This window comes from Platalea leucorodia (assembly GCF_965183815.1).
Source record: "Platalea leucorodia genome assembly, chromosome: 4".
In the NCBI taxonomy this organism is placed as follows: Eukaryota; Metazoa; Chordata; class Aves; order Pelecaniformes; family Threskiornithidae; genus Platalea; species Platalea leucorodia.
Window position 1 is genome coordinate 100,299,316 of NC_138826.1, and position 21,021 is coordinate 100,320,336.

At 49.6% G+C, this 21,021-nt stretch overlaps 1 protein-coding gene across 1 annotated transcript; it reads right to left on the reverse strand.

The window, feature by feature from the left end:
* Positions 1-2,209: 2,209 nt before the first annotated feature.
* On the reverse strand, positions 2,210-19,672 carry WNT2 (Wnt family member 2; the record flags this gene model as incomplete). The annotated part of the gene is made up of 5 exons (XM_082308859.1): positions 2,210-2,439; positions 10,886-11,150; positions 14,186-14,463; positions 17,990-18,213; positions 19,593-19,672. 5 exons carry the CDS (start codon positions 19,670-19,672, stop codon positions 2,210-2,212), a joined length of 1,077 nt encoding a protein of 358 aa, XP_082164985.1.
* Between the last annotated feature and the right edge of the window lie 1,349 nt (positions 19,673-21,021).

The following is a 21,021-nucleotide window of genomic DNA, read 5'->3' on the forward strand; positions in this document are numbered from 1 at the left end:
GTTCCAGAACATTGAAATATTTTCTGCATTATTACATGGTGAATTTGTAGACTGCTCAAAGGGTCCCTGAATCTTTCAAGACGCTTGGTACAAAAAAAATTTAAAATATTATACTGCTTTTAAGTTCTTTAAGGCTTAAAATGTGATATTGCTCAGGCTGCGAACTACAAGCAGATTTAATTTCACAATGAAACCCTAATAAAAATTCTACTTGGGGGCTTACCTTTAAATACAATTAGGTGTGAAATTGTCCTTCTCCAGCCCAGAGCCAGAATTGCCGGCAGCAACGAGGCCCCGAGTCGAACCGCGGAGCTGAACGCGTACCCGTCCATACGCACTGCGTGTGCACTAACAGGCATACAGGGCCCTTCCCACCAGCAGCTGGTTTATACCCAGAAGCGTAATTATTCTTACTTCTAGCCCTGATCTTTATATTAGTGCTGTGAACAGCAACTGAAACATTATCTTATTGTCCAAATAAATACCTTTCTGGATCCTCCTAATCTCTTAATGCCAGCTGTGCCTTCTGGAGATGACTTGCCCATTTTAATGATACAAACTTGGTCCAAAGCATTTCAGATGTAAATGACTGCTCTCCAAAGACCACTGAATGCAAAAAAAATCCCATTCTTTTAAAATATTCTTTAAAAAAAAACCGCCAGAACCAGAGTACTCACGTTATTGCCATGGTATGCTACTCATATATTACTTTTTCACGCACTGTTTGTACCCGCTAAGGTTCCTCCACAATTTTTCATTTTCATATGGAAATTTTACCTGCATCCACAATATGTTCTATCACCCATTCAACCTCCTTTTCCTACATTATTTTTTCATTACCTTGCCTGTCTCTGCACTTCATCGGTGCTTTTCCAGAGCCTTATTAGCCTTATCGGCACAGGCCCCATCTTTCGTCTTGGCTCATTTGCCGGCCTCTGCTCGGAGGTGAGACGGCTGGTCCCTCGCTGAGCCAGCTCCTCTCCCGTGAGGCTGCGATTTCTGGGCCTCGTGAGCCTGCACATCTTTCCAGTCCTTTGTTGTCTTGTGCTGATCCCCGCCCAGCCTACGGACCTGGTGCAACCTGTGACGGTCTCCATCAGAGGCCAGTGCGCCCTTAGTCATAGGTGTAAGTTTTTGCAGAAAGTATTCAGTGAAAAATCTCATTTGGAAGTCCCCATCTGAATGGAAAGTATCATTCTGAACAGATGTAATAGATATTTATTAAATTTAAAAGAACATAGAAGTTGATAGGTTCTTTAGAAACCCAATCATTACTGAGACAAGGTATTTCCCATCAGCTTTCTGCAAACATTTTTCTGCTTATTCAGTAAGTGAAAAATAGGAAACTTTATCCTCAGGTAGTTGAGTGTCCTATACCCAGCTCTCACTAAGCTGAGAAACAAATATCTTCTCTTTAATCCTTCAGACCACAAAAAACCTCAGCAGTTAATATTAATGACCTTTTAGAAGCTTTTAAGGCAAGTTTTCACAAATACATAACTAAGACGTTTGCTTTGAGTCTTCAATAGTTTATGAAAATGTTGTGGTTGAATACATCTCCTGCAGTTTCCTTTGCTTTTTGCCGTGGGCCAGTTTCTGCCCCACGGGAAGCCGCAGCACGATAACGGTGGCCAGGGTGGCCTCAGGTGGCCACCTCACTGCAAACTCCAGTCCACCGGGGATGGACAAACTCCCCTGCGGGTAAAGCCTTTCACCCAGCCTGGCCCCCGATTTTCTCTCGTGGAGGAATCACCAACCAGTGCTCAAACTCCCGAGCACTTCAGTATCCAGGGCACGACTGTGGCCAGCACAAGATCCTTTGGAAGATGCTTGAGCAAGCTCAGCCCATGCAGTTGGTGGTGGTGGTCTTGTACAAAATGCCCCATCTTTGTGTCTTGCTGTGTTCCTGATGACGGGAACGAGTTGTCACACGGAGTCCGGAGGACAGCTGCGTGTTGGTTGGAAGAGTCCCGCCAGAAGTACGGCCTTCCAGAGCTGCATCAGTTTATGCACGGACAACTCTGCAGCAACACTGTCATGCAGAAATGGGAAGTAAATGCTGCAGAGTTTGTATTAATTATTCAGCAGCTTCTGTGCAACGAAAGACAAAGGCAAAACTGGCATAGAAGTAGAGAAGACCTCGGACACATTCCCTGCATGGACCAGGAAGGGCAAAGGCGGTGGCCCTCAAGCATCAGCAGCCTGTGCATCATGTCCGGGAGATCCAGCCAGCGCTCTTCGGCGCTTTGCAGGTGTGAATATCTACCACTTCTAGGCAGTCCTGGCAGCGCACAGCACAGCACCAGTGGAATTTGCACTCGCATTTTGTCATTCTGCTGACGCGGGAGGTGTCGTAGCCTCTCCCGCAGCACATCACTTCACAGCTGTCCATGCCGCGGGAGGTTTGGTTACAAACCCGACCGGCTGTCCCGAGGGACCCTGCAAAGGAAACGCAGGAAAGGTCAGGAGGTGGATTTTAAGGAAGGACAGAAAGCACATGAAAATAGGTATAGGAGCCAATATTATTGCCATAATTTGCAATGTATTTGATCCTTCAACATCACATCACCTGGGATTCAATATCAAGCCAGAGAAATGCCTATAATAAGGTAAAATTGCTCTCAAATTCTAAAATTTATCCCGGAAATCAGCTTTGGAGATGAGAAGAAGTAAAATGGACCAAATACTTCAAGGTGCAGCCCCTCCTGCCCCCTGCGTCCAGTCTCCCGGGGCTGTGTGAAATGGGGCGCCCCGGAGGAGCACCCCCGTGGTGCTCGGGAGCTCATGGGCTCTGCAGGGGAGCTCGGAGGGGGCAGGGGAGGGCTGGGAAAGAGGAGACCACTGCATTTGGTGGCTGCAAGGGACACGCTGGGCAGAGTAACCATGCTGCTGGTGGTTTAAGTCTTTGCAGAAGTGAGCACAGAAGCACCCCAAGCACTTGGCATCACCGCTGCGCCCTCCCACAACCCCCGTGTCCACCAGTTCAGGCGGCAGCTGAAGAGTGGCTGCTCTGTGCACCTCTCATCTCTGCAGGGTGAGCACCAAGGGTTCTTCTCCTCTTTCTTGAGAGAGATTAGGAGAAACTAAATTGCAGCCTGCTGTGGACAGAAGGACGGGTAGGGGAACATACCCCACCTCTTCATGTTCTTGCAATCTCTCTGGAGTGGCTGAAACGCCTCTCCCCATCTCCACGTGGCACAAAATGGCTCTTTAAGGCATGTCTTAGCCCGAACCACATGGGAGCTGCTGCTCATCTAATACAAACTTATCTTAGGGTTCACTTCCAGACCTATACCACAGCTGTTGACAGATTACTATTATCCGTCTGCAAACTTCATGAATACTCATGGCTTCATCTAATTTCTTATATATTGCTATTATAAATCAATTTCAGGTATATCCGTGAGACGAACGTTGTTCTGACATATTCCCTAGGCCTGACTATAGCTCCATTCTTCTGTTCTTGGCCAAAATGGGATTCCCTAAATATCGACCGCAGTCATTAAACTAACTGGAAACATTTTACAAAGTGTATTCACAGGTGTACATCAAACATGAACAATTTACGTTCTTAAAGAAAAAAACACATGCAGACATTAATTCAAATTTGCATGAGCTAGGAGAGCAAACCAATCTTAATTAATAAAACTTAAGCTCTAATTAATCTGTAATTATTAAAAATCTAAGCTGCACAAATTCTAATTTTCTTTTTTTTCCCCCTGTGGTCTACTGATGGTTGTATATACCATTGCAGCCAGCGACTGCAGCGCTTCACAACATACAAGTATTTGTTGTTCCTCTGTCCGCTACCGTCCCCAGCACCAGGGAGATTTCGTGCCTCGTCAGGCCTGGGCCCAGGCACTGGGACAACGAGTGGTCTCAGGCACTTGAGTAAAGTCACCTTCTCAGACTGTGGTTTTTCAAGGCACCGATATGGGATTTAGCCTTTTAGCCACGGTGAGGGATGTTTTGCTCTTTTTGCATCTAACTCAGGACACGCTTCAACTGCTGCCCTGGAGGAGTGTTTCAGTCCCTAGAAGGCATCTCAGCCTTCTCTTCCATAACCTATTTTCCTGTATTTATTTAAATATTTAAATATTCACTGGGTAGAAGTATACACCTGGAAAGCTTCAATATCAAATCGCTGGCCCAGCTCTGCTGCGGGCAGAGCAGAATAAGGGTGTCGCATGACCACCTGCACCCCGGGCTCAGCGGGTGCCCATGGCCGCCCCGGCTACCTGCCCCAGGAGCTGCTCGCCAGCTGCTGCCAATGGCAGAGTCACAAGCCCCAGCTCAGGGGTCCTGAGCCACAAAGGTGCTGTGGCACCGGCCAAGTGGAGACCTGCTGAGCCACCCAAAAGGGAAAAGGCAGAGGCAGGAGAAATGCTGAACAGAGCCAGAGATGGGCTCCTGCGGCCTGATAAATCCCAGATCTCCTCGAGGTCCGAGCCCGCTCACGCTGCTGCCCATGGACCAGTGCTCTGTGTAGCATCCTTGGGGAGGCAGCTGAACAGCACTTCCAAGTAAGTCTCTGCTATTTGGGGGAGCACCTCGCGTTGATGTAAAAACCAGTGACGTGTTGCATGGGGCACGCCCTGCACCAGGGAACCAGCAGCAACTCCCGGTCTCTTGCCCCCGCAGCCAGCGACAGCACCTGAGTCCCAGTGCAGGGGGTCCCGGGGAGGAGGAGGAGGAGAGGTACCACCAGCAACGACCCACGCGGGCACACACCACCCCTAGCAAGCCCTCTGCCATGCAGCTCTCCCTGCAAGGCCAGCTGCACTGGGGCAACCTGCACGACAAGCAAAGCAGTGATGCCAAAAGGCCTTTCCCAGATCCTTTTTCCAGGAATTGCTCCACACTGGGGGAGACAGAATTCCAATGGCCCCCACTGCCCCCAGTCTAGGCAGGGCCGAGGAGTCAGGAGGATGCAGAGCTTCGTGATCCACCTGTGGTCCCGTAGGAAGCCTGTGGCAGAAAAGAAACCAAACCCTGCTTCCCAGCTACCACGCTCTCCTCCATCCGTGACCCTGTGCAAACAGCTGGGACACCTGAATGTAAGCGCTGGTGCTTGTGTCAGCCCACAGCAATATCCATCGCATCCCAGACTGTGCAAAATACAACTGAATAACCACTTTTATAGGCACTTGTCCTGCCCTCTCTGCTCAGACAAAAAAAAGGTACAAAGGCCAAGCTTGTGACTCGTATCATTAATGTTCTGCGTCAGGAATTTGGTGTGAATTCTTGCTTACCTCCCTGCACCGGCCTCCCCTCACCTCCCTTGCTCTGCGTGCTGCTTTACCCTGCTGACGGGGCCCAGCCCCGAAGTCCCGGCGTGCCGGGGCTGTGTAACGCAGCATGTCTGGGACAACGTAATCTCCAACAACCGTGATTTGGGTTAGATTTCAAACCACTCCGTCCTTTGCTCTCTGCGTGTGGTTTGTGTGAAACGAGCTGGACACTCGATAGCCTTTGCTGTGCCACCATCGCACGGCAGCCGGCCAGGCGTCCCTCCTCCAGCGGAGGCAAAGCAGAGCCGCTCCCCGCCTCAGCAGAGCGGGAGCCGAGACCAGGAGCAGAGCGGGGCCGTGCCGCCCGGCTGCTGGGCTGGAAGGGCCCCACGTCGCCCTCCGCGTGAGGCCCGGCACGGGGCATCAGGCCCGGCTGTGATGAGGTGCAGGAGCTGCCCCGGGAAGGTCTGACCGCATTCCTCAGCCGAGGCACAGGTTAGCTTCCAACTCCAAAGTTCTCGTTTCCAGATGTTTGGGGAAAGCGCACAGCAGCAAAGGAGAACCTGAGCGGAATACGCCTGCTGGTTTCAATGGGAGCTTTACCACTGATTTCAAAACCAAAATGATCTCAGCCCCTAACAGATAGTCAGAAGCCGGTATCATCTGATATTGCCCACAATACAACATCAACATTTACTACGCCGCTAGGAGAGGAGACTAAATTATCCACAGAACGTGACAAAAGGGAAAACAGGCTCACGTAAAGGCTTAGTTCCTGAGCAAAACCAACATTTTTGAAAAGTTCAAACAGCATCTTCAGCATCTCTGCGGCTTCTCTCGTGAGAAAGAAAACGAGCAATAACTGAGAGCGGGCAGCCAGGCAAGTTACCGCGCTCCTGGGGGCACTCACGTACCCAGGTGATGAAGACAACAGCAGACACCAAACAAAACACGGCAGAGTTTTCTGAGCTTTGCCTGCTACCTGTAATGCACCTCCTCATCACTTAAGAGGCAGGAGTATGTTCTAACTTGTAAAAGGTTTTCGTGCAACCTCTTTGTTTTTATTTCAAGTGTTGGAATTGCCATGCCGACACACAACATTATACCTGCCAAAACATCCGCAGCTTTTAATACTGCCAACTTCACGGCCCATACATCAACCCCTTTCTTCTTGGTTTGCACAGTTGTTTTCTTAAGCAAACATATGGTAAGTTGAAAAATATTTTTTCCCATTCCTAAAGCACTAAAATGTATTTATTCCTTTATAACATGAGATTTTTCCTTCTATTTCTATTGATTAAAAATCCAGCTTCGAGCAACAAAGTTCATTACTTGACTTTCACCTAAAAAAAAAAAAAAGGCAGCGAAACCCCTAACAACAGTAAACTAGTTTCCACAGGAGCATTTGGGGAAAAAAAAAAAAGGAAATATTCACAGAAAAGTAGCTGTGAAGCTACTTTTCAAACCAAGAAACATCCACATGTGTCACGTACACCACCTCAGTACATCAGGGCTGGAGAGGACAGGCCACGCACGGCGGAGGCAGCCTTGTCCAGAGGGGCTGCGATTTCCCAGGCCAGCAATGAAAAGACAGCAAGGTGCTGATAAAAACAGCTTATCCGGATTCAGTTTAGAGCAAACGTGTCTCACGCTCATTTCCATAGCCACTGATAGCTGTCATAACCTCTCAGCAACCAGAGGCTCCTGGGGGGATTGCGCTGCTCCCTTGCCGGACGGTGCTTGGAGGAGACCTGCCCTAATGGAAGTCATCGCAAGCTTCATCGTCAGCTTGCACGGGGCTGGGACTGCACCCAACATGTTTGCAATGCGTAAATTGGGAAATACGGGCCAAGAAGTCGCACAGGGACTGCCTGCATGCAGCTAACCTCAGTGAGAAGTTTTTGACATAGATCAGGATTGGTTTCCCTCCATGGGTTACATACCTCAAGTACTAACACATCTTGCCCAACACCAATACTTTGCAGGCTACACTTTAATTTCACATTTTTCTTTCACTCCGGACTTGGCTTCATTCATCTCAAAACTTCAGCAAATGGCTTACGTAGGGCAGCAGGGGAAATAAATTAACATGAAAATACTCCTGTGAAGGACCCAAAGCAGGGAACCCTGGGCACGTGGTGTGTCACCCAATGCGCAGCTCCCGGGGGCTGCCCCTAGCACTGCACATGCTTCCCCACAGCGCTTTCGACCAGGAGACCCGGTGCAGAGGGTCCTCAGACCCAGCTGCAGCACCCTGCCTGCCTGTTGGGGACACAGGAGATGGCCACCGCAATCCAGGTACGCAACCCACACCTTAGGTGCAGGCAGAGGCAGCGATGATGGCTTTGACAGCACCCAAACCGAGACCATGTGAGTGTTGGGAGAACCCTACAGATGACTTGAAGCACATGGCACATGGGCTTTTAGCAGGTCCTGAGGGACTGCTGCAGCAGCTCGAGACCATCTACATGTAGACAGAACCTGCCTCTGCTCCACCACCACCTCCACACGGCCGAAGCCTCGTTGCTACCAGAACAGTTGTGAACAGTCAACACGCGCTCACCAGTGCCATCCTGTCACTCGCCCACCGCCTCCACCTTGGTGTCCACGCTTGGGGACGCAACCTCCTCTCTCATAAGCACCACCTCAAAATGTGTAGCTGAGCTCAGCTTGCTCTACACACTTTGGCGGGGGTCTTCCTGAAAGAAGAGGCTTCATTCAAACACTGCCTACGTTTTTTGGTTGCTCTGTACAAATTAATTTTTAATAAACCTGTTCTAAAATGTTTTCTTTTCCAGGAAGACATTACACTGCTTTAATAGTCTCTATGAACAAGAGGCTGTAACGAAAGCTCGGCCAGCAAGCTGGTGATGCCCACGCTGCGGCCGCTCATATCTTGATTCCTAAAGCAGTCTCTGCTTATCCACTGGTACGTTTAAAACATGATAAACTTGCAACAGCTTTCAATCAACCTAGCCTGCATGGGTGGTCAAATAGTAATATTTCAAAACTTAAAATGCTTCTAACAGAAGCTTATAAGCAGACAAGCAAGAGTTTTTTTAGAGCATTTCGGAGGTGATGTTACGCATGCAGGGTAAGAGAGTACGTGCCACAGAGGCACTGCCGCTTGTGTAGCCATCGCTTTAGTTCCCTCCACAGCTCTATAATTTCTAACAGGTCTCTCCCTGTGTAGTCCTGGGTATGCTTGCATTGGTTTTGGGAGCTGGAAATTTATGATAATACAAGGGAAGACCATGCAAAGTGTGACAAAATTTGTACATTCATGACAAGATTTTCAAAAGCCCTCTGGGATGTCCTACCTCTGTTTCTATCCAATTATGAGTACAAAATTGTGAGTAAAAATTATTTCAGCATCCATGTGAGCAGAGTTAAGTGAATTCTGAACACTTCTTAAAATCTTCCTTTGGTCTTTTTCTAAAAGTCATGGATCTTAATGCTAGACAAGAGGTGGCCGGGTTATTACATTCTCTTGCTATTCAGCTGCTATTAGTGTTTTCCACATATTATCTCACTCCCAAAAGCAATGACTCCTCTTTTCCTTCTAGGAAAAAAAATAACAACAACAACACATTTTTCACTTTGTAGGGGTGATTCATGTATGCATGTACAATAATCTCATTTCATTTCCAGTCATTTAACAGGGCTGCCACTCTGGAGTGCTCAACAGGGCAAACCAAACGTAATAAAGAAAAAATGCTGCTCAGCTGCTGAAATCGCCTCTCTCAAAGCCAGATCAATTTTTGTTCGTCTGATTCTTTGCTCCACGAGAGCAGCAGGGCATCCCTCATCCCGCTAAAGGTTTACTGCAGCTTGCCAAAAATGTGCTCTTCCAAACGGCCGCATTCTCTGAATTCTGGGCAGCAAAGAAACACCGCCTCACCCCCAGCCTTATCTTGAGCTGAGCCAAAGCACGTGTCAGACTCTGCCGTCTCTGGGCAGGCTTGACAGCGTCAGGCAAGGGCGCGTAATACACGGCGGTGGAAAATGCCCACTCTCCTCCATAACAAGACTGACAGATGAGATTAGGCTTAGTGCAAAGAGCTTATTAAATGGCTTTTTGACATAGAACTGGGTCGTGTATAGGGTCTCCTTTTGGGGGGAAAGAAATCACAGGTTTTACAATGAACGAGGCAACTTCAAGAAATGAAGTTTTGAATAAATCCTAGTCTGCAAAGTTAGCCTCTGCACAACACCACAATATGTCCATTTATTCACTTGGATTACAGTATTAGACTTTACAGTATCTGTCACTATTCAAGGAACAACACGTGCTTGTGCAGGTAACAACCATCACCTGCAAAAGCCATAAATAACATTTAAAATTACCTTGACTACTCAACTAACCAGAAACACTGTACAACATAAGCGTACTCGATGAAATTCTGGGTTCACTGAAGTCAATAGTACACGACCAGGATTTCACATATTGTTCTTATTTAAGTACCGTTGTTTTGCAATGCTTGTTCCAAGTAAACTTGGATTGTAAATATGCAGCAGTGCCAAAAAGAGCTGAGCTGCATTGCTATCCAGATACTTACGGATATGTCATACTGGGTGCAATCTGGTATGTTATACAACCTATTAATTAGTTCCACAACATCTTTCATACATTACTCAGTCTGGCTCTCTTTTCCAAAGTTCTGGTTTTCTAGTTGCTAGTTTTTAATTGCCACATCAGGAAATACTATACACGGGTCAAGAACCATTAGCAGGATTCGTGGTGCTTGGCAATGCCTTGAATCCTGTAACACCGTTAAGTGTCTCTCTATCGAAATCTCTGACAGCAGAGAAATTCAGTGTTAATAGCAGCCCTGAAACTTTACCCCTTCCCACTGGGGCTGGCACAACTCTTCAAAAAATGTGATGGTTATCATGGACAGAGCCAACGCTGTCTCGTCGAGAGGAGTAAACAGCGGTGTCACTCGATGCAGTGTGCTGTGCCCCACCGACCTCTATTCTTTCATCCACCTGCACGTCCTCCAGCTGCCTTGCACCACGTTACCGGCAGCTGCATTGACCGGTGCAAGCAGGGTTTGCACCAAGCTGTGGTACCTCCTACATTGCCGATGGGGGGGGATGTGTCCACACCTAGGGGGTCCGTGGTCCACAGTGAGCTGCGGGGAATGGGCAGATAAAGGAGGACACTGGTCTCTTGGCAGTCTGCAGCAGCAACATAACGATATGGAAGAGAAGCAACGCAACAGGAGGTGGTATCGTAGGGACATCACGGGGCTTGGGGCTGCTGTAGTTACATCTGGCAGCTCTGGAGTGAGCTGTGTGATACAAGCATGTGTGTGGCTGTGTATGGTATGGACCTGCCTCCAGAGCATAACTCAAACTTGTCCTAAAAGCAGCTTTTGCCTTGCAATGTCTCCAGGGCTCCATAGCATCTGGAAGAAACTGCTGAATTATATTAGGACAACTGGCTGTCATACATCTAGGGGCATCGAAGAGCTGTTGCCCTTGTACAGAGCTGTCCTTCCAAAACATCGTCCTGCCTGTTGCCTGCTGGTTACATGCATGGATTTATACATACGTATATATACACACACTCAATAATAATGATAATTTTTGACCTTCAAAATATCAAATGTCTGAAATAAAACCATTCATGTGTAACAATAGAGGCTTACCTACATCCCTGTCCCTGATACAGTAGTCTGGAGAGCTTTCAAAGTATACCAGGTCATTCTTAGTTGGCTTCTTAAATCTCTTATTAGCCACAGTGAAACCCGTGCCATCTTGATTCATGACCACCTGAATCGCTCCATTGTATTTCTTCCACAGGTAATCTCCTGTTTTCCTAAAGTCTGCCATGGCCAGCCAACAGGTCCTTAGAGTGCATGATCCACTCACACCGTGACATTTGCACTCCTGTTTCAAAAACCGCTTCACAGCCTGTTCAGAAACGCAGTAAAACACACACAGGTAAAACAAACGGTAATTTGTGCTTCTCAGCCCTTTTCCAGTCATCCTGTAATGCCAGGCTTGCAATGGGTCTCCAAACCACGGTCTGTAGTGACACCCACTGGTAGCATCAAGTCATCCCCACATGGTTGGTCTGCTCTGGTTGCTTGGCTCAACCGTACAGGCAACCCTCCGGCTGGTGAGCTTACCTTCCCCGCTCCCGCCAGTCTTCCCGAGGATCGGGATGGGCCGTAAGGCCAGGGGACATTCTGGGCAGGAGGAAACGGTCTGGGAAATGGAGAGAACCCCTCAGGCCCTTGGTAGGCGAAGGTACCCCCTTTCCCCATCCTCCCAGCTGCAGCACGGCCGTGCTGACCTTCTCTAGCTCGCCTTCAGGAAGTTGCCCTTTGCCCTGAGTAGTGTTTCAAATGTTGCCCAGAAATTCAGAGGCATTTCATATTTAAATGATTTTACAGAGACTGTGCAAAGCATCGTACCTGGGCTAGGCATCAGATCTATGCAAAATTTTTGAATACGGTATTTTTTAAATGCTTATGAACCTTTTAACAAACATTTTAGAATAAGACCTTCATTAGCTTGCACTGGAGAGATCACCTTCATCATTAATTTAATGCCTGGATAGCACTAAAGCCATTTCAGCTTCATCTCAGACATTTAAGCTATCTGTATGATGTTGGAGAACAACAGATGGGTTCATATACAATAAATAATTCATTCCTAATTCTGAAGACATGGATATTTGATCTATACTTATTATGCCTTAAGGGTTCATGAAATATGAACATTTTAGAGTTTGTACAAGAGGAACAGCATCACGGGAGGAAGGTAAGAGAGAGGAAAGCTCCAGGATTAGAAGTGAGACTGATGCACAGTGGGGCAGCATGTTTCAGCCAAGCACTTAGTAATAAAGTGAAAATGTTTTATAAAACCAAAGTACTTCTAATTTTCTTTCCAACTCGTAAAGCAATATGACTGCTTCAAAGAAGTCGCTGACATTCCCACAGCCGCACTTCATTGCCAATGGTACTATCACAAAACCAGGAGTTTAAGCAGATGCTTGGTTTTAATTATCTGAGTAGAAATCAGTTTAACTACTTGTACATTTAAAACAACTTGCTGGAATAGCGGAAGAAGCGTATAGGAATGCAGGACTTTTTCTTTGTCAGTGGTATTCCTATACTAGTAGATGGCATATTATTTTATATGATTCATATGGGAATATTATAAATATTTATTCTATGTATTTTTGAATTAGTAAAATCTGAATAGTCTAGTTTTAAAAGAAACCTATCAACACCCCTTTTGGGGGCAAGAAAAAGCCGAGGGCACAGCTGGCCTTACCCAGATCCTAATGCCAGGCTTGTGGGTGGGCTGAGGTAGCGAGATCCCTGCAAAGCTAAACCTACACTATTGCGCTGTGGATACAGAACAGCATCCCTTTCTATAAAGCAGGTCCTAGAGCATATGAGAATGTGTTGATTATTTTTAATCTAATATATTTATTAAAGTCTCTTGAGCTTTTTCTAAAAAAACTTACCTGCTTACCAATACGGTCTAATTATTTGGCATATGTATTTTTTTAAACTTACCAAGACACTCAACTCTTTCAGAAAGTACTTCCCAGCATGGAGCTAATTCACCCCTATAACGTCTTTGCTTGTGTTGTAGACTGCAGTCTCTTTTGGACAGTAAAATAAATACAGACATAGTATTTGCTTAGGGACATGGTTTGTGGTGGACTTGGCAGTGCTAGGTTAATGGTTGGACTTGATGATCTTAAAGGTCAACCTAAACGATTCTATGATTCTATTGCATATGTATATCACTGATCTGAACAGCCTCATCTGTCTATATTACATATGAATTACACCTGCTGGTAATAAACAGGTGGAGGAAAGATGTCGAAGGAGAAACATTTATCAGAAAAATCACCTACTTGCAGTGCAATTCATTAAAATTGGATCTTTTCTTCTAATAAGGGCCAGCTAATATGGAATGACTTCACAGTTTATAAAGGGAACTTTTTAATACAAAAAGATCAGAATATGAACAATTTACTTCCTAATGAATACACGTTAAGGAAAACTAAAGACAAGAAACAAGAGATCTCTATGAATCATTTTAGAAGGGCTTGGTCCAGCACTATAAAATGTTTTTCTGTATTATTTCAGATGTCGTGGATGCAGCAAATTTTGGATATGTTTTGAATAATGCAACAGTGTATTCCAGCTTCATGCACTAGTCTTGCTATTTATAGCTACCACCACAAAATGTTAGTGCATGTATTCCTCAGCCCCTGCACCAGCAGTGGGCAATACGCCTAGCAGCTACTCCTTCTACTCACCCACAGTAACAAACTAAAGACTCTCTAGTTGAAATTCAAGAACGGTATTTTCATGCAATGTTTAGAAAAAGGTTTTGTTTAGAGCAGGTCATGCCCCAAGGCCAACGCCTTTTGAAGGGACATGTATTTTGGATTTGTTTTCTTAAAAAGTGAAGTAATTGTATTTTATCTCTGCGCATTTTGTGTTTACGTTTACCGTATGCATACAGGAATGGACGGGATGTCTTTTTTCTCCAATGCTATTTTGAATTTGCTCTTTAATAGTCAAGCCTGTTCTTCAGTGTGGTCTTCAGCCTCCCTTAAGAATTTCTATTCTTTGTTAACCAGAAGTAAAACTCCTCCATATATAAGGGTTAGGCTCAAAACAAATTCTCCATCCAAACTGATCCTTCAATGACTTGGGCTCAGGCTTAACTTCCCCCACAAGGAGCCACAGAACTGACTCAGACGGGAGCACTGTTAAGCAGTTGCGCTCAGTCTGTTTGGAGGTCTCTGCCACGCTGAACCTCCGAGGGAGACAGAAACAGCACCTCAGGCTCCCGCTCATCCCGTACTTCTTCCTAACTGCCGAGACCAGTTAGCAAGGGCCAACTGTTACCTGCCCCAGACGCGTGAGAGCTCACCGAGAGCATCTCCAGGCATCTGTTGGATGGACACCCACCTTCCTTCCAGCTCTGTTGTTGTGGAGGTTCATCAGCGCTCTTGCATCTTTTCCTTTCCGTTCTTTGGCATCCACAAAGGCTCTGGCAAATTTAATGCCGTAGTCGATGTTATCGCTGCAGCCACCCCAGTCAAAATGGCCCTTGCTGTCCTTGGCAGAGCCTTTCTTCTTGGGATCGCAGGAGCAGGATTTCAGCTCCCCTTGGCTACATGCCCTGGTGATGGCAAAAACAACTCCAGCGGAGGAGATGGCATGTACAAAAGCAGATTCCCGACTACCTGAAACAAAAAAAGTCGCTTTAAAAATCACTGGGGTAGTTAGTTTGAGTGGCTATCCTAACTCCAGCCATTTAGCCTGGACTTTTTTTGCTGAGCAAAAGATAAAACTGGGCTGAAATCACACATTCCCTGGAGCCAGAATTAGTCATGGCTTAGACTTGGACCCCTCCCTGGTAAAAGCTCATCAATATAGTGTTAGAGTTGGAAAACATTAAATGTGTGCTTCTGATATTGATTAATATACTTTCACAGATCAGTTGTTTTGTACAGATATATGAATAGGACAGCTGGTATTTCTGTCGTGTTTCATCGATTTAGGAAAATAGATGAAGTGCTATCTCAGAGATAGGTTTAAGAAATTATTAAATAGGGACACTGGAACAACATGCACATTGCAAAACACGGCAAATAGCTCCAGAAACTAGCTTTTCCTCTTCTGAAGCACTCGGAATAAACTTTCCTGCTGAAAAAGTGGCAGGGAGAAATCTTGGGTGTTATTTTCTGAAAATAAGTTAAATTTAGGTTTTCTGCCTAGAACCAAGCCCGGTAACCGTAATTCACACAAACAAGTTCCGCTGAATCAATGGCACTGCTTGTGTCATGCCTGAGGCAGGATTTGGCCTGGCAGCTGTGACTTCCGCACGCCAGCTGTGCAGGCGGCTTTCCCTTCTCTTAACGAAGATACTTTATTACACCAAAGATTATCTGCATTTCTAGACTATGCCTACTCTTAAGCTATTGGGTATGTATTTCAATGCAGTAATTGCTTCAGTTTATTTTAAGAGGTAGTAATTTACAATACAGAACTGTCATATATTGGCACAACTCTATTTGTGATAATGAGGTATATAAATATTTTTAAATATTCTAAACAGGCTGTGAAGCAGTTTTTGAAACAGGAGTGCAAATATCACGGTGAGGGGGAGGCAGTGAGGCTGCACCTCGAGTACTAGGTTCAGTTTTGGGCCCCTCACTACAAGAAGGACATGGAGGTGCTGGAGCGTGTCCAGAGAAGGGCAAGGAAGCTGGTGAAGGGTCTGGGGCACAAGTCTTATGAGGAGCGGCTGAGGGAGCTGGGGTTGTTTAGTCTGGAGAAGAGGAGGCTGAGGGGAGACCTTATCACTCTCTACAACTACCTGAAAGGAGGTTGTAGTGAGGTGGGTGTTGGTCTCTTCTCCCAAGTAACAAGCGATAGGATGAGAGGAAACGGCCTCAGGCTGCACCATGGGCAGTTTAGGTTGGATATTAGAAAAAACTTCTTCACCGAAAGGGCAGTCAGGCACTGGAACAGGCTGCCCAGGGAAGTGGTTGAGTCTCCATCCCTGGAGGTATTTAAAAGAAGGGTAGACATGGTGCTTGAGGACATGGTTTAGTGGTGGACTTGGCAGTGCTGGGTTAACAGTTGGACTCGATGATCTTAAGGGTCTTTTCCAACCTTAGCGATTCTATGATTCTATAAAGTTTTTAGCATGGAAAGAGTGAGAAGTAGATTTTTGTGCAGTATCTAAGGCCACTAGCAGTGAGAGACCCATTCAGAGGACTTGTAAGGCTTAAGTAATGTTAGCCCAGTAAAGCAGGACGCTAAAGAGGGAATGTTATTTGTGATTTTATTGTAGGGGCAGCATTACACCATATAACTTATTATTTAGTATTTACGTTCCAGTAGCATCTAGATGTTTCAAATGGGAATGGGCCCTAGACTTCTGTAGGAAGCCTTCGCCAAATGGCAACTAAAACTTGCAAAAGGACTGGGCAAACCCTGCCTCCCCTATGCTGCCTTCAACATCAGGCAGGAGGTATTGTGGCTTGTTACAAATCATGCTCTTCTGAAGACTGATTTCTGAGAAAACGTATTCAGAAACAGCAAAACTTTTTAAAGAGTTAATTAAAAAGAAACATTTGATGTCGCTGGAAGAGAAGTGTTTAATTTGAGTTTATTAAACTAATCAAAAACATTTCATTTCAAATTAGAGCAATATCAAGCTACATTTCCCATTGCAATCACTGCCTGATCAGGCTCAGCGTAGAGCTCGGAAGACTGACGCCTTAATTCTCCCCCATGAGCCAACAGTGAAAACTTTACTTTTGGAAAAATTACTTTTTTTTTTTTTTGTAATGAAATAGCCTCATCAGAATTAGGCCATGTTCTGCCAGACGTGTTTTCCTGAATGTCAGACGAACCTCATCAAGAACTTCAGCTGATGGGTGACGTTACTGGTTACTCACAAATAATTGCTAAGGGAACACGAGGCTGCTTACGGTAACCGACCGCGTACCAGCAGCGGAGCCTGGCACTGAATGATGCTCCGTGGATGAAATCCCACTGCTCGGGTCCGCGTGCCCAGGGGCTCCTGTCCTCCTCCCCATCCCCACCACTGGGGCAATGGCCCCGTGGTACCTTCCTCCTCCTCTCCCTGCAGGTGCCACGCTGCTCGCAGCCCGGAGAGGCTGTCCCCAATGGCGCCAGGGTCGTCACAGGGACACAAGGGCCAGGGCAGGGCCAGCCCCACCAGCTGTGTGCCACGGCCCAGGTGTGGCGTTGGTGAAAGGAGCTGCAGTTTAGAAGAATCTCAGCACGTTTATCACTTGGATAGGGACACCCTGGCACGGTACCAGGTCTCAGCCCTTTCTTTGAGTCAAAAGGACCATACAAGCTGTCTGAAGACTCACTAGATGCCTTCGTCCAGTGTTTAGATGGCAACAACACCCTGCTTCAGTGTCCTCCCTCAGGGTGGGAAGCACACTGTGGTCCTCAGCTGCTCAGGGTCTGCACAAGCCTGGCTCGCCCCTATCAGATGTGTCCCCGGAGCCTGACCCGAGGGACCGGCTGTTGCAGCCCCCTCAGAGGGCTGAGGGCCTGGAGAGCAGCGCTGCCGGGCACGGGTGCAGACCCTGCACCTCACCACCAGCACAGCCCTGGTGGGACTGCACCCTGGTGCTGAGCTTCCCCAGGGAATGCTCCAACGGGAACCAGCTGTCGGCTGCCATCCCAAAGCACTGGGATCGTGTTTGGACATGGGCTTCCCCTTTCAGCCCCCCCAGAGTGCTGGTGTCCCCAGGCAGGGTGGGCTGTGCTGGAAAGCCCTCTGCCCAGCTGCTGCATTCTGGCACCTTGGTTTCTCTGTAGCCCTTAATGTGGGGGTCCATAACACAATGAAAAACGAAGAAGTTGGGAACTGCGGGGCCAGCCCCTAATAGGCCCAACTCCCCTTTCTGAACCTTGCCCATGTCCCTCTGCTCTGATACAGGTTTGTAAGCAAAGCAGCACTTCTCGTTACCGTGTGTGCTGCTCCGCTGATGGTGAGACTCCAGGATAATTTTGCATTTCCCCTTCCCTTCCTCCTGAGACATAAACCGAAGCTGCACCGCTGCTAGACCAGGGGTAACGGGAGGGCCACCGCTTGCCGTTGCTCTCCCGGTGGCACCGATCGCGCCTGGGCGCTGACCGTCCCCAAAAGCCCCTTTGACCCTTACGCCCACCCGCTACACCCCCTTTTCCCCCCAGCCCCCGCCCCGCGGGACTCACTGCGCAGCAGGACGCGGCCGAGCAGGCGCTGGCCCCGCTCCAGGGCGTTGCAGTCCCAGCGGTGCCGGCGGAACTGGTGCTGGCACTCGGCCGTCCAGGCGGCCACGCCGCGGCCGATGGAGAGCATCGCCTCGGGGTGCCGGCGGCACAGCTGCCGCTGCCGGCTCACCAGGCCCGGCACGTTGTCGCACATCACCCGCGACGAGCCCACGGCCCCCATGTACCTGCGGGAGGGAAGGGGCAGGGCAGCGGCGGGGACCCGCGGCGACCCCCGGCACCGGCTCCGGGGGACGGGGGGGTCCTCGGCGCCCCGGCGGCGGGCGGGAGCCCTGCCCTGGCGCGGCCGGAGCCGCAGCTGCCTCTGCCTTGCTGGAGAAAATCCTGTAAAATTAGTCTCCGATGCTGTGTTTTTTAATAACGTGAAGCATTCAGGAGAACCCCAAACCCCGCTATTGCAGCTCCGTGCAGCACTTAGGAAAAAAAAAAAAAAAGAAACCTTGACAAAAATTAAATTACATCATCATCTGTATCCAGATGGTCTCTATTAGTCCTGAAATGTTTCGAAAGGTACCTTTTATAAAACCCAAACTCCTATAGGTGTCTTTTGAAGGGATCAAACAGGAGAAAATGTCCTTTTCTTGTCTTTTCATTATTTTATACGACCATAAAATCGTTAGAGCCCTGATTTCCAAAAAAATACATATATTTAAGTGGCAGTTAAAAGACACCATGACAAAAAGCCACCGCAATAAATAACGTTTATACGGCTACGGACACAGATAGTCATTTTCTTGAAATACGCCCGGTCTGATAAATCAGGCTTTGATCCCGTGTCAGGCAGTGTCAAGGTTAAATGTGTTCCCCAGGTTTATAAGAAGCGGTTTAACTCCTCTTCTACGCCAAGACTTTTCAGCCTGGGCTTGGCTGGGGTCCCCGGCTGGAGGGGCAGGTTTCTGCTCCCCTTCTGACCCGCTACAGGGACCCGTGTTCGGCAGCTCGCCCGGACGCCCCGCAACGAGATCCAGTCTCATTTGCAGCGGGGTCCTGCGCTGCCCGCAGGGCTCTCGGCCCTTTGCAATTGCTGCTCGGCGAGGAGAAACTTGGAAGGAGGGAGGGGACGGGGCGGGTGAGGAAGAAGGAAAATATAATAATGATAATAATAATAATAAAAAATTGCTGCTGTAGCCAAGTCCCAGCGCCGCCGGGGCGCGGAGGGCTGGCTGCCAGCAGCAGCGCTTCACCCGCGCACCTCGGGCGCGCCCCGGCCGCCCCGGGGCAGCGGCCAGGCCCGGCCGCGCCGCCCGGGAGGTGCCCCGCTGCCCCCCGGCCCCGCTGCCCCCCGGCCCCGCTCAGCCCTCGCAGCTGCGCCCTGCTCATGCGAAGGAGGCGGCCGGGGAGCAGGGACGGGGTGGGGAAGGAGATGCCGAGGCCGTCTAATCCCGCTTGCTTTAAGGCCGGGCTTTCTGGACCGGAGCAGCTGGCAGCAGCGAGCTCCGCTTGTACGAGCCTGCGAGGGAGAGGCTCCCCCCCTCCCTAATTTACAATTAATCCGACCCCACCTTCCCCAAGAGCAAATAAAAATTCCTGGAATTGCACAACTTACCACCATGAGGAGGTGACTGGTGGGGTCGCCCAGACCAAGACCAGGGGAAGAGACCACCAGATCCCAGAGAGAAAGTTCATGTTAGAAACGTTTCGGTCCACATCAGGTCAGTCGCGGGGGGCAGAAGAAGTCCCATGGAGCACCGGCGACCGGCAGGAGCTAACGCACCTCGAGGGCTTCTTTCTTCCGTGGGTCAAGCGCCTCCGCACCCCCACGCGGGGTTTATTGATCCCCCCCCGGGGCCCGGGGGATGCCGCTCCGTGCATCGCTCCGGGTGCCTCTCGATTCGCCCCGCACCAAATCCTTCAGGACAAGGAGCTCAGCCCCGCTCCCATCCTTCATCTTTGCCCCGATCCAGCTCTTCCCTGCAGTCACAGCAAAACTGAGGGGCTGGTGTGGGCTGCTCACAGACTGGGTGGGTTCTGCTTTGGGTTGGTTTTTTTTTTTTTTTTTCCTCTGAAACTCTGATGGATGAAATGATGTCAAGAGACACTGGGGGAAGAGGAGGAGGTAACACCTCTGATTAGGCAAGGAATCCCGAGGAGCCAGTTGCTTTCCAATAACCCGACAGCAGACAGTTCAAACACGCCAGCAGAGGCTAGGCGAGCCGCCGCGCAGCCTCCAGCGGCGACCACCCCGGCTGCCGGAGACCGGCCGCGCTTGGCACCTGGCAGGGTCTGACACGACGCCGCTTTATCGCCCCGGCTGCGCACCCAAAAAGCACCGAGCACGGAGCGAAGCTGCGGCCCCGCAGCGGGAGGAGCAGCGGGGCGGCCCCGGGTAGGGCTGCGGCACGGCCCCGCCGCCTGCCCTCGCCGCGGGCACCGCGTACGCGCAGCCCCTGCGCGGCCGCTCCTGCGCGGCCTCTCCGCGGGCACCGGCGCCGGGGCGGCTCCCCCCCCCGCGGCCCTGCCCATCCCCGGGACGCCCCGGCCGAGGCCCACGGGCCGGCGGGGACGGGCTACGCCACCCATCGCCGCGCTTGAAGCCCGGGGCGAGGGACCCGCTGCCGCCCTGCCGCCTCCCCGGGTCGGGCGGCAGCGGGGGCAGGCGGCCGGGGAGCGGGACGATGCCTGCGGGGCCGCGGGCACCGCGGGGGCGGCCGTGGCGCCCGTCCCGCCACCGCCGCCCCTTCCCGGGAGCGGGCGCGCCCGCCGCCCGACCGCCGGTGGGCGGGAACCGAACCGGGGCGGCGGCAGCCGCTCTGCCCTGCCCTGCCCCCACCCCCGCCCCGGGTCCCCACGCGTGGGGAACGCGCGCTCCCGCTGCTGAACGCGTGGGTGAGGCACCCCGCCGCCAGGCCTGGCCCATCGCATACCCTCCTGCGTCTGCTGAACCCATTCTTTCTTCTTCACCTGGGCAGCATTCGCTCCCATCACCTTAAACCAGCTCTTCACGGCGCAGGTCTCCCCTCTCCCTGTCCCCCCCA